Consider the following 15190-nt stretch of genomic DNA (forward strand, 5'->3'; position numbering starts at 1 on the left):
AGGCTAGAATTGCTGCAGCAAAGCTGGAGCACAAGTTCCGACTACCTTCACTGGTGGCGAGAAGGAACGGAGGATGGGGGGGAGCACGCAGCCCCCTTTAGAGCGCAATATGTCGGCGCCAATCCAGGGATTGCAGCAGTGCTCCCCCACTACGGATGCTGCTAAGGGAAAAACTTCCGGCACTGGTGCACGTGGCGAGCACGCACACCTACTGTGGAATACACAGGAGCAATCACTTGAAGAAGAACTTACGTTCCAGCTCACCTAGAGAGGAACACCTCCTACAAGGAGTGCATCTAAGGCCCGAGCTACAATAGTGGGGGGGTTCGAACTAAGATACGCAACTTCAGCTACGCTATTCATGTAGCTGAAGTATCTTAGTTCGACTTAACTAACCATCCTCATGGCGGCAAGTCGACTGCCGCGGCTCCCCCATCGACTACGCTTACTCCTCCTGCCGAGGTGGAGTACGAGTATCGATTAGTGGATCGATTTATCGCATCCAGATGAGACTCAATAAATCAATCACCGATACACTGAACACTACCTGCCAATCCAGCAGGTAGTATAGACATACCCTAACTCTCCGGCAGGGGTTAGCCCCGTTAGCAGCTCCCCGCAGGAGAGTTACAACAGAAGAGATTGTAATTGAATGCTAACATTGGTTTATTACTTCTTTACAGAATGATTCGTTATTAATAACTTTGAACTATCTTGCTTTTCTAAATCCTGGGTTTCCTGAAGCATGGTAAGAAACCTTATGGGACAAATTGCGGGGGTCATATCCATGACCTTACATTACGAGGAACAATTGCTAAACATTTGTCCTACCTGATCTACCTTTCTCTAGACTATCATTTTGATGATTAGGGAATAAAGTTACTAGGTGCTCAACAATACAAAAAAGGGGAACAGATCTGCTGGGTAGAAAGAAGTCAGTTTACAGAGTCACTCGTCAGAGCTGACCTACACTTTAAGGGCCAAATTCTGCTTGCCTTATTCACTTGATAGACCCACTGACTTCAACAGACTACTCATATGAGTAAGGCAAAGCAGGATTTCGGCCCAAGTCTTTAAGGGAAAACTGGTTCATACATAAGTGCATTATCAACATTAAGTTGCTATAAATTAAGGACTGCAAAATAATTAGGACCACCATGGGTTCTCAATGTAAGGGGTCACAACCCCCAGGGGGGTTGCAAACACATGCCAAAGGATTATGGCCACAGCTGCCTTTCCCTTCTTGCTAAAGGGAGGCGGGATCCCAACTAGATAGCTGGGGAAGGGCTCCCCAGTATGAAAAGGTGGATAATTTAACTGAATTAGCTACTGGTTAACTCCCATGGAGCTGAGCTCTGTGTTGGATACAGGTAGCAAACCAGGCCTTACAGTTCCCTGATGAAGACAACCAAGTTCCACAGATACAGGCTGCAACTGAAAATTTAAACAAACTGGCACCAAAATGTCACCAGATATCCACTATTGTTTCTGGAAACAATGACTAGGGACTCTGGCATGGTGTAACTTCTCACTGGTCTCCACACTGGACTGTCTGTAAAGGACAGGTAGGAATGCAAAGGAAGAATCTTGTTTAGTAAGGGTTTTAATCTTTAGGCGAGAATGACAGAGGTCTGTGTATGCTTGTTAGAGACATTTCACAAAGCAACAGAAACTCAACAACAGACCATCCAGAAAGAAAAAGAACATAGGAAATGAAAGTCACCAAACATCCCATCAAAACCCTGGGTATGCAAATATGGAGTGTTGTTTAATGCATTCATAGGACCAAATACTGATTCTCCAATTTGCCTATAGGATACCTGACTGCCTTATATGCCAGACGGTTTCCAGTGCTCTGAATGTCATTTTTATAAACACATTCAGGGCATTCTTCTTAAACAATATATCAAAAAATAAAGTTATGACACTATATATTTCACAGCTAAAGCCAAGAAAGCTGTGTGCAGCAAATACCAGTACCTTTAATATGAATTCATGTATTGGATTCCCAATCCGATCCTCTGATTCAACATTATACTCTCGAGCTAAATGCACAGTAGGTTTGTAGAGACGCCAGTGTTTCTCTCCTTCCAGTTGAAGAACAAACACCTGCAAAGGGCCACAAAACAATATGTATCAAAAAGCCATTCTGCGCCTCAAACCTCCAGCTGCTCAAGTTTTGAACTCTGAAAATACCCAGGGGACCAAGTGAGAGAGAGAGGTAGCAAAGACAAAAAAAAGTCAAAGTGATGGCCTTACTGGTGACACCCAGAGCTCTATAAAGTTCAAAAATTGTTCTCTGCCAGTCACATAAGAACACAGAGCGTGTGAAATACCTAGTCGCGTAACAGTTCCAAATGGGACACTGAATTCTATCAGAAGGCTTTGCAGACAGCTGACAGGTACATTTTGCACATGCTAGGTAGCTGAAGAGTATGTTTGTGTGTAGCTAAAATTCCTTTAACAAACAAAACTGCTAGATGCATTTATCTGAAGTGAAATTAAAAATAAAATAAAAACCACCTCTAATTCATGATGAGACATTTATGTCTTTTATTTGTAATATTTCTAAAACCAACTAGGAAATATTTGCTTTATTTTTAAAACATGGACAGCAAAAAGAAGAGAGAGTTGGGCAGCATAAGTTCCCAACTTCAGGTTTTGATATTTTAATAAGTTTTATAAAATGTAATAAATGTTTTTGTTATTTTTAAAAGTACAATAAAGACACGTCTAGATTTAAGTCTTCCCTGGCAGCATTTACAAATTAGTCATTGTAGTGCTGTGCTACTAAACAAGTACCAGAGTGTGACCAGTCTATTTCTATTGTACAAGCTGAAGAAATTGCAAAGAAAAGAAGATTTCCAAGTTTTTACAGTTTTAATAATTGGAGGGGTCTGACCCCAAGAAGTGCTAGGCACCTACAACTCCCCCTGAAGTCAGCAGGCTCTCTCAGGATCAGGCCCTTGATGTGTTATTGGTAACAAAGGTAGGTTTGGAAGTTTTTAATTGATTTTTTTGACCTGACATTGTCACTTTTTAAAACCACCACCACCACCGCCGTGTAACACTGCTACACTGAAAGATAAAGGCTGCTGGGAAGCTTGTCAGCATCAACTGAAAATCTCACACAACAGTTCTGGAAAGCACATTTAACAGGATATTACCATCAAATTATTCAATACTTTTCTTTAAAATGAAAAAATCCTTGTAGGTTACTTTGATCAAATCTATACCTAGACAGGGCATAAACCTGTCTCTATTACATGGATCCATTTAATGACTTCCATAAAGTGAACATACTTGAAAAATCTGCTTGTAACTTTACAGATTGCAAGCTTGTTCTCTCACCTCAACATCATCGTAGTGGGGAGGCAGACCCTGGGACCCTGGAGGAGTAATGTAAACATTGGAGCCAACCAAAGAGCCAAAGTAGCATTCCAGCTTCTCCTGGATCCTCCACAACTCATCCTTTAAAGAAAGCAAGTGAAATTATCACAAATAAATGTCACTGCTAAAAGCAAATGTGTCATTTGTTTTTTTTAAATTAATGTTTGATGTATTGCTCTAACTATGGTATCAGTTCACACAGATTTCAGACACAGAGGAACTTAAGAAACTGTAAAGGCAGTTTGCCAAACACCACAAGTTTGGGGTCCTACTAGAGAGGGATGCCAGTTGCCTCACTAGAACATGTCCATGCTGAATGCTGTGGGGAACAGCGGAAAAAAAATCAGCTGTGAAGGTAACTAGCAAGCCAGCTGCCAATCTGGAGGTGATATGCTGCCCTGACTGCTATGGAGAATAGGTAGAAGGTGTAGAAATAATAAAGAAGGGAAGGTAGAGGTACCTTCCCTTCTCTATTATTTCTACAGAGTCTAAAAACAATGGGGTTAAGGGGAGGGAAAAAGAAGCCAGAGTCAATCTGTGAATAATATCTTAATGAAATCAATATACATAGTGTCTCTATTATACAGCGTAGGATCATACAGAGAGTGTAAAAGGTCCCAGCCCTGTTACTAAAGATACCAAATACAACACAATCAAATCGCATTTAGAAAACAACCTAAGTTCTTCCATTATTCACTCCGTTCTAATGACACTAGGCTAGAATCTCTGACCATTGTCTCCCCCCCCCCCCATTCCCAATCTACTCTCACCTTTCCTAGCATCAACCTTTGGATATTTAGTGGTATGCCCCCAAATATAATTTAAAGATATTTGGGGTTAGAACTTCTAGTGTCTGTTCTTCAGTGTTACGGAATTACCCTCTTATTTAGGCCCCAAAAATGTATTTTAGCTTTTAAATCAGACTTGCAGAGACACATGTTGGAAGATACTTTTAAATATGTCTGAAATGAAAAAGAACTGCCTTACTCTGTGAAATATGTTGAATACTAATTATTATACCATCACTGCCAAAGCCTGTTGTTGGTTTACAGTTAAAGATTCTTTCATGTCAAACCATTGTGTGTGCGCGCAACACACGCATGCACACTTTCCTCCAAATCCTTTATAAACAAGCAAAGACTCAAGCCAGCCTTATCTCCCTAAACACACACAGATACACACGCTTATCCAGTTATCCTAAATATAACCCACACTAAGAGAATGTGAGTCCTTGTGGCTAGTTCATAGGACAGGTTTGAGTCTTTTACAATTTCCAGCTAGAGCCTGTCAAATTTTTCTTCATTTTGATTGTTCAACCACAAAAAAGAATGTTTTGTGAAAGTTTTCACACAATAAATTAATCCCATTTTTCAATCAGTTTTAGAGCAGGTCAAGATGTTTCAAAATAGCAACAAAAATATTTTTCATTAAAAACAAACAAACAAACATTTCCCTCCCAAAACCAGCTCTTTTTGCAGTTAGGGGATTTTTAACCCATGATTACAGTCAATAGGACATGGGCCCCTAAATGCCTTAAGTGTTTGTGAAAATTTTAACCCCAAGCATTTTAGTTCAACTAATAAAATCTCATGCTTTTAGCACTGATGGTCTAAAGTTTCAAACCCTAATGATAGCACCTCACCAGGGTTAGTTACGCTACACTATACCTCCACCAAAACACCCCTTCTGTTTGGGGGGAAAAGAGACATACAATGCACACATGAAATTTCTCTAACTCATATCGTAAAGCCAAATCTTAATGCCAACCACACAACATACCAATAAACAATCCAAACATGGAATGTCTCAACATTGCTGAGTTTAGTTATTGTTTGGCATTACAGTTATCCAAACTGTGCTTTTATTATTGCCTTATGTTCTCAAAGCAGGTTCCTCCTATGACTGCTCTAGTTCCTTTTAAACCCTTTTTATTAATTGCATGAATGAGTTCTAAAATACACTGCCATCACCCACATCAGACAGACATGACATGCTTAAGGAATTACACTCATTTCTGGGTCCAGAATCAATAAATAGCCTGAAACAGAAGATGCTACCAGCTACCCTTATACAAGAAGGCAAAGGAGTGCTATCAATTTATGTGCATTCAACTAACTAGACTGCAGTATCCACTCCATCTTCAAATGCCAAATATGACACTGCACCCCAAGAATACAGTGAAATCAAAAATAGCCTAAGCAAGATCTTACATTTGGGGCACAATTTTAACAGGTATACCTCCCAAGAGGCTAATACAAAATTAAACTACATATTGACATAATTGTGCCTAATACCCATCCCAGAGTATTGACATTTCATCCCTTTGTAGATTGTATGTGGAACCATCCTCTCCTTCCCAGGGTTACTGATTAAATCAGTGCACAATGAATGCTAAGAAGTAAGAAAAAGACAGAGGGCAGGTCTTCACTGGCGGGGGGGGGGGGGGGGGGGGGGGAGAGTCGATTTAAGATAGGTCGAATTCAGCTACACGAATAGCGTAGCTGAATTCGACCTATTGAAGCCAACTTACCCTGCTGTGAGGATGGCGGCAAAATTGACCTCCGCGCTCCCCGTCGACGGCGCTTACTCCCACCTCCGCTGGTGGAGTAAGAGCGTCGATCCGGGGATCGATTGTCGCGTCCCAACGAGACGCGATAATTCGATCCCCGGGAGATCGATTTCTACCCGCCGATTCAGGCAGGTAGCGTAGACCTAGCCAGAGCAGAGTGAGCAGTTGCTAAAATGGACAGCATGCTACTAACTATGCTGTAATTCAATACTAGTGTGTTTTGTTTGTAAGAAGGTGGAGTGTTTTGGAAATATTTCACCCCTTGCCTTGCCTCAAAAGAACCGGTATTAAAACCTGCACTTGCACACAGAAATTATAACAAGAAAGGGTGGGTGGTGACCTTTAAGAAGAAAATAAAGATGGGTAATAATTAAGTTTGTGTGTTTATCTTTCCCTACATTATAATGATGGTAACAAAACAAGCTTTTAAGGAGGAGTTCTAATCTTCTTACACCCTGGATCAGCTTTTAGATGTGCCTCTTGCTACAGCATGGAAGGATGGTGCATAGAGCAAAGTATAAAACAGTGTTTTAATTCAGATAGTTCATTTATAAAGTAGTTGGTGTTCACAGCCTGCTGGCCAGCAGCTTAAACCAATTTCTCATTGATTTCATTAAGATACATTATGATATACTGTGCATCCAGCCTGACTGAGGCAAATAAGACAGCAACTAGGTAATATGCAGCATTTATATTTTACAAAAACACATAAGCAGGACATGAGCCACAATCTATGGGCAACAGTAGATCTAACCTTAAATCTCTGAGGCTGATGAAACTGTATCGTTGCTTTTTTCTGATCAAAGTCTCTCTTCAGCTGCATATAGTTCACTTTGCCATCTTTATTTAAAACCTTCTTTTTTCCATTCACACACCTGCAGATATTAACATCTCTTCCATAGTATAAACCCTGGCTGGACAGCTCCTTCAAATCCATTAACTGGAAGAGAGACTGGTAGTAAGCAGCCACTGAAGGGTCATCTCTCTGAATAAGCAGTGGCTTTTGTTCCCAGAACTCCTTGAAGAACTCCTCTTGTTCGATGGGAAAGATCAAACTTTCAAAGACACTGTCTGGGCTGTCATAGTTCATAGGTGAAGAAGGGCAAGATGCTTCCACCTTTGCTCGTTTACATGGTACATGTACTTTCCTTCCTTTTTCGGTTTGTTTCCCTCCTTTCTTGGACATGTTCCTGTTTAAGTTAATAAAGAAAGTAAGGCCACTAGAAACAATACAGTAAATCAGCTAAAGGGGTTACATGCCCAGATCAGCCCCTCTCGCTTTAATACATGAGAACCAGGGGAAGGGGAACTGCATGAAGAGCTCCTTTCAGATTCTCCCCCTCTCCTCCAAATCATTCCATAAGGACAAGGGAGAACGTTCACATGCACCTCAGTTCCTCCCATGAACACTTAGCAATTCCGAGACCTCTGCAGGTAGCTGTTGCTCACTTAGTCCCCAATCCTGCAACTGGCTTCACATTTTTGGGGGAACTGGATGATTGATTTATGATTGTTGGCTGTCTCAGGGTGGCAATAGTAGGTCCTCACTTATTTCTGATTACTGCCTTAAATCTCACAGTTTTGCCCTTCCGAAGAATGGTCGCCGCTTCTAATTTTTGTCAGCAGCACTGAAGTCACAGACTGACCTTGGCAAGATGGCCAACACCTCCCATAGCTTCCAGTGGGAGTGGGAGAAATTAAGCCAGCCTGACCTCAGAGGGCCAGAACATGGAGGTGCTGGAATGACACTGTAGGGGCAGCAGGGAAGATGAATGTGTTAGGCCTTGGTTACACTGGCAATTCACAGCGCTGCACTTGCTGCGCTCAGGGGTGTGAAAAAACACACACCCCGAGCGCAAGTGCAGCGCTGTAAAGCGCCAGCGTAATCAGCACCTGCAGCGCTGCACACTCTCTCGCAGCGCTGCAAGCTATTCCCCTCGGAGAGGTGGAGTACTTGCAGTGCTGCGAGAGAGCTCTCGCAGCGCTGGCGGCGCGACTACACTCGCGCTTCACAGCGCTGCCGCGAGTGTAGCCAAGGCCTTGGAAAACATGACAGGAAACTATGAAGAATCAGGGGTTCAGGAAAAGGCAGGGAAGATAAGGCACACGCTGAGAAGAGTGCAGTACAATGTGATGGATAGGGGACTGTCAAGGAAAAGGGAAGGAAATAAGAAGGACAAGTGAGTGTAGGGAATAGAAGACTGCGAGGGAACATGGAAGATGATGTGAACAGGGTAACTGGCAGTCCTGTTTAGTCAGGATGGAGGATAGAACAGGAGCACCCCAGGAGATAGAGTGTAAGCAGAGTAGCAAACTGGAAGGCATTTGTGTTTAAGGTTGCACTTTGAACCTGAGATCATCACATAAGAATTTAGGATGAGCAGCTTCCCCCCTTAAGGTAAAAAATTATGACTCAAAGGCAAGCAACACGCAATTATATTTTTAAAATCTTATGATTTGTGGATGTTAGGCATTGGCAATACTCAGTTTATAGGAAAGAGAAAAAAATTACATTAGAAAGAATCAAATCGGTGTCAGTCTTAACAAAGCATTAAATCTATCAAAACACTGAGGGCCTTTCTATTGTCCCTACAGAATTATACACTGCAACAGTATATATTGTAAGGCTGCACTTCGATCTTGGGCAAAACAGTCAAGCTTTGTGGTTTATACCAGGGTGGATTTGATTTAAATCACTAGTCATAAAGACTCGATTTAATCACAGATTTCTACATAAAAGTGCATTCTTGTTGGTTGTTAGAACCTTAATACATATTCTTCACAACTCAGAGATAGATGTAGGTTTCATTTTTAGAAGGTACACACTATACATTTTTAAACAGAGATTTATTTTGAAAACTTTTCAGATTCATTTTCTGATATAGCTGTAAAACTAATGATTGTTTGGGTATTTCATTTACCAAAGGTAAATTGAAGCAGATATTTATGAAGTCATTGGGAGGTGAACTATCTCCAGTTCAACAGGTTAATCGTTAATATTTGGAGGATTTTCTTGCCATACTGTATTAGGAGAACACCACCAGACAGACATTTAAATTGTTTTTTTTAACTGAAACAACGTTAAGTATTCTGGATTTTTTTTTCTTCAACAGCAAACATATAATATTTTAACAAAACAAGCACATCCCTTGCTTCTCACATTTATCTCCAAACTTCTTCTCCTTGTCCAGATCTATTCCACCCCCAACAATCTTCTAGTCATTGAACTTTTTGAAACTTTGCACTTCTAGAGAGAGGTAAGGGATTGACTCCGTGTACATAAATTTGCAGAGGGACAACAGAGTTGAGGTCTGTTATTTCTCACCTCTATATATTATTTATTTATTTAAAAACATTTTTGCTGTTAACAAGCATGTTACTTCTGGAGACACAAATTCACAGTTTGAGAACTGCAAAACTAAGCATCTCTGACGGTATCTTCTAGACTGAGCACTGAGTCCCATTGAGTAGATAAAAAGATTAACCTAAATAATCTATACAGAAGCCTGTGGAACCCCATAAAATTGGGTCCCTAATCCATGAACTATTGGAGCTCATTTACAAAACTTTTCTTAAACATTACATGAATATATTGTCTCATACTATAGAATTAGAATTTATAATCCCTATTCCATGATGAAATATCTTTGAGCTACAACGTATCTTTTTGAGGACAAAACCTATCGAAAGCATTTTATCAAAAAAATCTGATTTAAATAAAAAAAATCCAATTATTAAAAAAAAAAAAATCATTGATTTTTATCCATCCTGGTTTATACTGTCACTAGGAACCTTTCATTACAGACTAGTAACTGTACAGTTGAAACTCATTTATTTTGCTTTTCTAGGTAGACAAAAAGCTTGCATGTAATTATGTAAAAACAAAGTCAATTCATCACATTGCTTCAACAGGTGGAAGTTTGCAGCAACACTTTAAAAAGGCTGAAAGGTAGCACATAGTGTAGTGGGAAGAAGTAAAAATGCTGAAAATGTTAAGATCTACTACTGACTTTTTCTATACATCAATAACACAAATGTAAACAAGTTTAAGTATCTGTACTTTTAAGAGCTATACCAATCACACCAACCTCTTGGCACATTTACCTGTTTTTAAATGGAAACTTTAAATGTAAACTAGGTCTGTCGATTAATAGCAGTTAACTCACGTGATTAACTTAAAAAAATTAACTGCGATTAAAAAAAACGATTAATCGCACTGTTAAACAATAGAATACCAACTAACATTTATTAAATATTTTTGGATGTTTTTCTACGTTTTCAAATATATCAATTTCAATTACAACATAGAATACAAAGTGTACAGTGCTCACTTTATATTATTTATTACAAATATATGCACTGTAAAAATGATAAACAAAAGAAATTGTATTTGTCAATTCACCCCATACAAGTACTGTAGTGCAATCTCTTTATTGTGAAAGTGTAACTTACAAATGTAGATTTTTTGTTACATAACTGCACTCAAAAACAAAACAATGTAAAACTTTAGAGCCTACAAGTCTACTCTGGTCTACTTCTTCTTGGCCCAATTGCTAAGACAAACAAGTTTGTTTACATTTACAGGAGATACTGCTGACTGCTTCTTATTTACACCACCTGAAAGTGAAAACTGGCGTTCGCATGGCACTTTTGTAGCCCGCGTTGCAAGGTATTTACATGCAGATGTGCTAAACATTCGTATGCCTCTTCATGCTTCAGCCACCATTCCAGAGGACATGCTTCCATACTGATGAGGCTCATTAAAAAAATAATGCATTAATGAAATTTGTGACTGAACTCCTTGGGGGAGAACTGTAGGGCTTCTGTTCTGTTTTACCCACATTCTGCCATATATTTCATGTTATAGCAGTCTCGGACGATGACCCAGCACATGTTCATTTTAAGAACACTTTCACAGCAGATTTGACAAAACGCAAAGAAGGTACCAACGTGAGATTTCTAAGGATAGATACAGCTCTCAACCTAATGTTTAAGAATCTGAAGTGCCTTCCAAAATCTTAGAGGGATGAGGTGTGGAGCATGCTTTCAGATGTCTTAAAAAAGCAACACTCCAATGTGGAAACTACAGAACCTGAATCCCCAAAAAAGAAAATCAACTTTCTGCTGGTGGCATCTGACTCAGATAATAAAAATGAACATGCGTCAGTCCGCTCTGCTTTGGATCGTCATCGAGCAGAACCCGTCATCAGCATAGACGCATACTTTCTGGAATGGTGGTTGAAGCATGAAGGGACATATGAATCTTTAGCACATCTGGCATGTACATACCTCACAATGCCGGCTACAACAGTGCCATGTGAACGACTGTTCTCACTTTCAGGTGACATTGTAAACAAGACGTGGGCAGCATTATCTCCTGCAAATTGTAACCAAACTTGTTTTTCTGAGTGACTGGCTGAAGTAGGACTCAGTGGACTTGTAGACTCTAAAGTTTTACATTGTTTATTTTTGAATGCAGTTATTATTTGTATATAATTCTACATTTGTAAGTTCAACTTTCATGATAAAGAGATTGCACTACAGTACTTGTATTAGGTGAATTGAAACATACTATTTCTTTTGTTTTTTAAAGTGCAAATATGTGTAATAAAAAAATGAGCACTGCACACTTTGTATTCTGTGTTGTAACTGAAATCAATATATTTGAAAATGGAGAAAACATCCAAAATATTTAAATAAATGGTATTCTATTATTGTTTAATCGTGCAATTGATTTTCTTAAGGTAAGCACTAAGGTAAACAATTTGTAGACAGGGATTTCATTTAACTAGGGTTACCATATTTTAATTTAAAAAAAGGAGGACACTCCACGGGGCCCCGGCCCTGCCCCAACTCCACCCCTTCCCTTTCCCCGCCCCTTCCCCAAAGTCCCCGCCCCAACTCTGCCCCCTCCCCTGAACGCTCCGCCCCCCTGCTCCCCCCCCTCCGCTGCTTCCCGCGAATCAAATGTTCGCGGGAAGCCTGAAACAGAGAGGCAGCAGGTAAGCTGGGGCTGGGGCAGGGCGCGGCCCAGTCCGGCTCCCTCTGGCGGCCAGCCGGCCCAGGCCAAGAGGCTCTGGCCCCGGCGTCTCGCGCCTGGCTTGGCTCGGGCCCTGGGGCGCTGGCCCCACCAGCCCCCGGCCGAGCGGCACTGGCCCCAGCGGCTCCAGCCCGGACCCAAGCCCCACGACCCCTCCCTCCCTATTTTCCCGGACATGTCCGGCTTTTTGGGGATTTCCTCCCGGACAGGGATTTGAGGCTCAAAAAGCCGGACATGTCCGGGAAAATCCGGATGTATGGTAACCCTAATTTAACAGAAGATTGGAGAACAACAGACTATATAACTTTATTGCTAAAGTGAGCAAGAAACACAAATCCAAACAGTGATATTCAATTTTTTTTAAAGTGTTCCTGCTTAGAATTAAATCACTGAAGCCAAACAATGATCTAAGGCCAAAATTTTCAAACCAGAGTGCAGAAACTTAGGCTCATAAACAAACATTTGAGCAATGAAATAGAAGTGACCTGAATATTACTCCTGGTTGTATTCTGCGTCAAAAAATTAAAAATTCTGCACACAATATTTTAAAATTCTGCATATTTTATTTGTCAAAATAACACTATATAATCATACCAGTTTCAACTACTTTGGTAATTTATTTCAAAATATCTGTCAGCAAGTATGTCTGTAACAATACAGACAAAAAATTCCCCCGTGTGTAGAGAGTTAAATAGGGTTACCATATTTCAACACTGAAAAAAAGAGGACACTCCACGGTGGACCTGGCCCTGCCCCTGCCCCTTCCCCACCCCAGGCCCCGCCCCAACTCTGCCCCGGCCCCGCCCCTTCCCCAAAATCCCTGCCCCAACTCTGCCCCCTCCTCTGAGCAGGGCAGCCAGAGCGGAACAAGAACCAAAAAAAAAAAAAAAGATTGGGCAGAATGCCGCCTCCAACAATCTGCCACCACAAGCACCAGATGGCTCAGCTGGTGCCTGGAGCCGGCCCTGCTGCCAGGTCATTAATAAAAAAGTTAAACTGCATAGGGCCAAGAATCAATACTTGCAGGAACCCACTAGAAGCACACCTGCTCAGTGATGGTTCCCCATTTACAATTGCATTTTAAGACCTACCAGTTAACCAGTTTTTAATCCATCTAATGTGTATCATTAATTTCATATTCTAGTTTTTTTAATCAAAATGTCAGGTGGAACCCACTCAGGATTTGGAACACCCTGGCCTCCTGAAGATACTGAATCAAATCCCAGCAAGGTCACCTCAGGCCTTCAGCTTTGCAAGGTAGATAAAGAGCATTCCATGCACAAATGTGAATGTGGAGTTTCAGATGAAACTTAACAAATAGATGTTCTGAAACGTCCCCACACTGTTGTACTGTGTGCCAGTTAGCTGCTGTCTTCTGCCACAGGGGGGCTTGCATTTTAATAGTACTGTATGTATGAAGTATATTAGTATTCCAGGACCTTTAAGGGATGAAAGTGGCTATCAATATAAGGTTTCAGAGTAGCAGCCGTGTTAGTCTGTATCCGCAAAAAGATTGAATCTATCTCCCTTGTAAGTATTCTCACACTTCTTATCAAACTGTCTGTACTGGGCTAGCTTGATTATCACTTCAAAAAAGTTTTTTTCTCTTATTAATTGGCCTCTCAGAGTTGGTAAGACAACTCCCACCTGTTCGGGGTGTGTGTGTGTGTGTGTGTGTCCCCGTGTCCGTGTCCTCAACATATGTTTCACTCTATATGCATCCGAAGAAGTGGGCTGTAGTCCACGAAAGCTTATGCTCTAATAAATTTGTTAGTCTCTAAGGTGCCACAAGTACTCCTGTTCTTTTATCAATATAAGATATTATGCAGTCTACATATAGCTTGATTGTTTAACAGTGCATGAAGCCTCTACCCCTTTAATAGGGAGGATTCTTCATCCTTTACTCCCCTCTTCTCTATCTCCTGTACATTAAACTGAACATTTTAATAGTTACTGCTTAGGCTTAGAAAGATCAGATTTTTAATCAGTAAAGGTAGCTAAAATCGATTTCCCTGCACACACACAAACCAGCAACAAATTTCCATCCATTACAGAAATTTACAGATGGGCGAATTTACAGAAAAATGCTGCTTGAAAACAGAGTTTAATTGAAGGATATTTACTTCATTTCCACACAGGAAGTTGACAATGTGCGTGTTAGCAATTATAAAGGTTTAACTTTTTGAATCCCAACATCTATCGCAGCAGTTCTCAAACTTTTGTATTGGTGACCCCTTTCACACAGCAAGCCTCTGAGTGCGACCCCTCCCCCCCTTATAAATTAAAAACATTTTTTATATATTTAACAGTATTATAATTACTGGATGCAAAGCAGGGTTTGCAGTGGAGGCTGACAGCTAGTGACCCCCCCCATGTAATAATCTCACGATCCCCCTGAGGGGTCCCAACCCCCAGTTTGAAACCCCTGGTCTATGGTCATTAAACAATTACTGTCAGACCCTTCCCCCTAATTTCCAACAACTGTGAACATTTAACTTGATACAAAATGTTTTTAAAATGCTGAAGGCTCATCAATTTGCATAACTGTGAAACACTAAATCAGGGGAAAATGCTTTAAAACAAACATCGATATTATCCATCAACATTAACAGTAAAAACCGCATCCTGCCAAGCCCATTTGTGCCCCAGGCGCCCCCCACCCACCACACCAGCTGCAACAGGGCGGGGGGGGACACACAAAGGAACAAGGGCTTTGACACCCCTTTGAACCCGAGCTGTCCCCGCCCCGACCCCCGCCCAGCACGGCCTGCCAGGGAATGGGGGGCAGGGCCAGCAAGGGGGGCAGAGGCCCAAGCGCTTGCCCAAGGGCTGCAGCCTGGGCGGGTTTGCAGGAGCGCGGCGGGGGGCGGGCAGCCAGAGCGAGAGGCCGAAGTTCCGGCCCGGGCCCCTCCGGCCTCCTTCCCCCGCCGGCGGCTGCAGCTCTTGGCCGGGCTGCTCGCCACGTGGCTGCCCGAGGCGGTGGAGCCGCCGGCGCACTTACCAGCCCGGGTGCAGGGGAGCGCTGCGGGGCGGGGGGATGGACCGTCACGAGGCGCGGAAAGGGCGGGCAGGAGGAGATTGAGCCATGCGGCTCTTCCTCCGCAGCTGTGCCTGGGCCGTCACGGGGGCCTCGGCTCCTCCTCCTCCCGCTGCTGGGACTCGACTGAGCCGCAGCGAGGGGTCGGGGAAAA

At 41.9% G+C, this 15190-nt stretch overlaps 1 protein-coding gene across 2 annotated transcripts in view; it reads right to left on the reverse strand.

The window, feature by feature from the left end:
* The window catches only part of RIOX2 (ribosomal oxygenase 2), a 30846-nt gene extending 15656 nt beyond the window's left edge, over positions 1 to 15190 (reverse strand). The window contains exons 1-4 of one of the 2 annotated variants that reach the window (XM_054046224.1): positions 15001 to 15190; positions 6714 to 7149; positions 3352 to 3471; positions 1981 to 2109 (exon numbers count right to left, since the gene is read on the reverse strand). In XM_054046224.1, the coding sequence (XP_053902199.1) occupies positions 1981 to 2109; positions 3352 to 3471; positions 6714 to 7145 (681 nt within the window). In that variant the 5' untranslated portion in view covers positions 7146 to 7149; positions 15001 to 15190. The remainder of the gene's footprint in view (positions 1 to 1980; positions 2110 to 3351; positions 3472 to 6713; positions 7150 to 15000) is intronic. The other variant, XM_054046216.1, reaches the window with a different exon arrangement.

Source organism: Malaclemys terrapin, chromosome 1, assembly GCF_027887155.1.
Source record: "Malaclemys terrapin pileata isolate rMalTer1 chromosome 1, rMalTer1.hap1, whole genome shotgun sequence".
NCBI classification, from domain to species: Eukaryota; Metazoa; Chordata; order Testudines; family Emydidae; genus Malaclemys; species Malaclemys terrapin.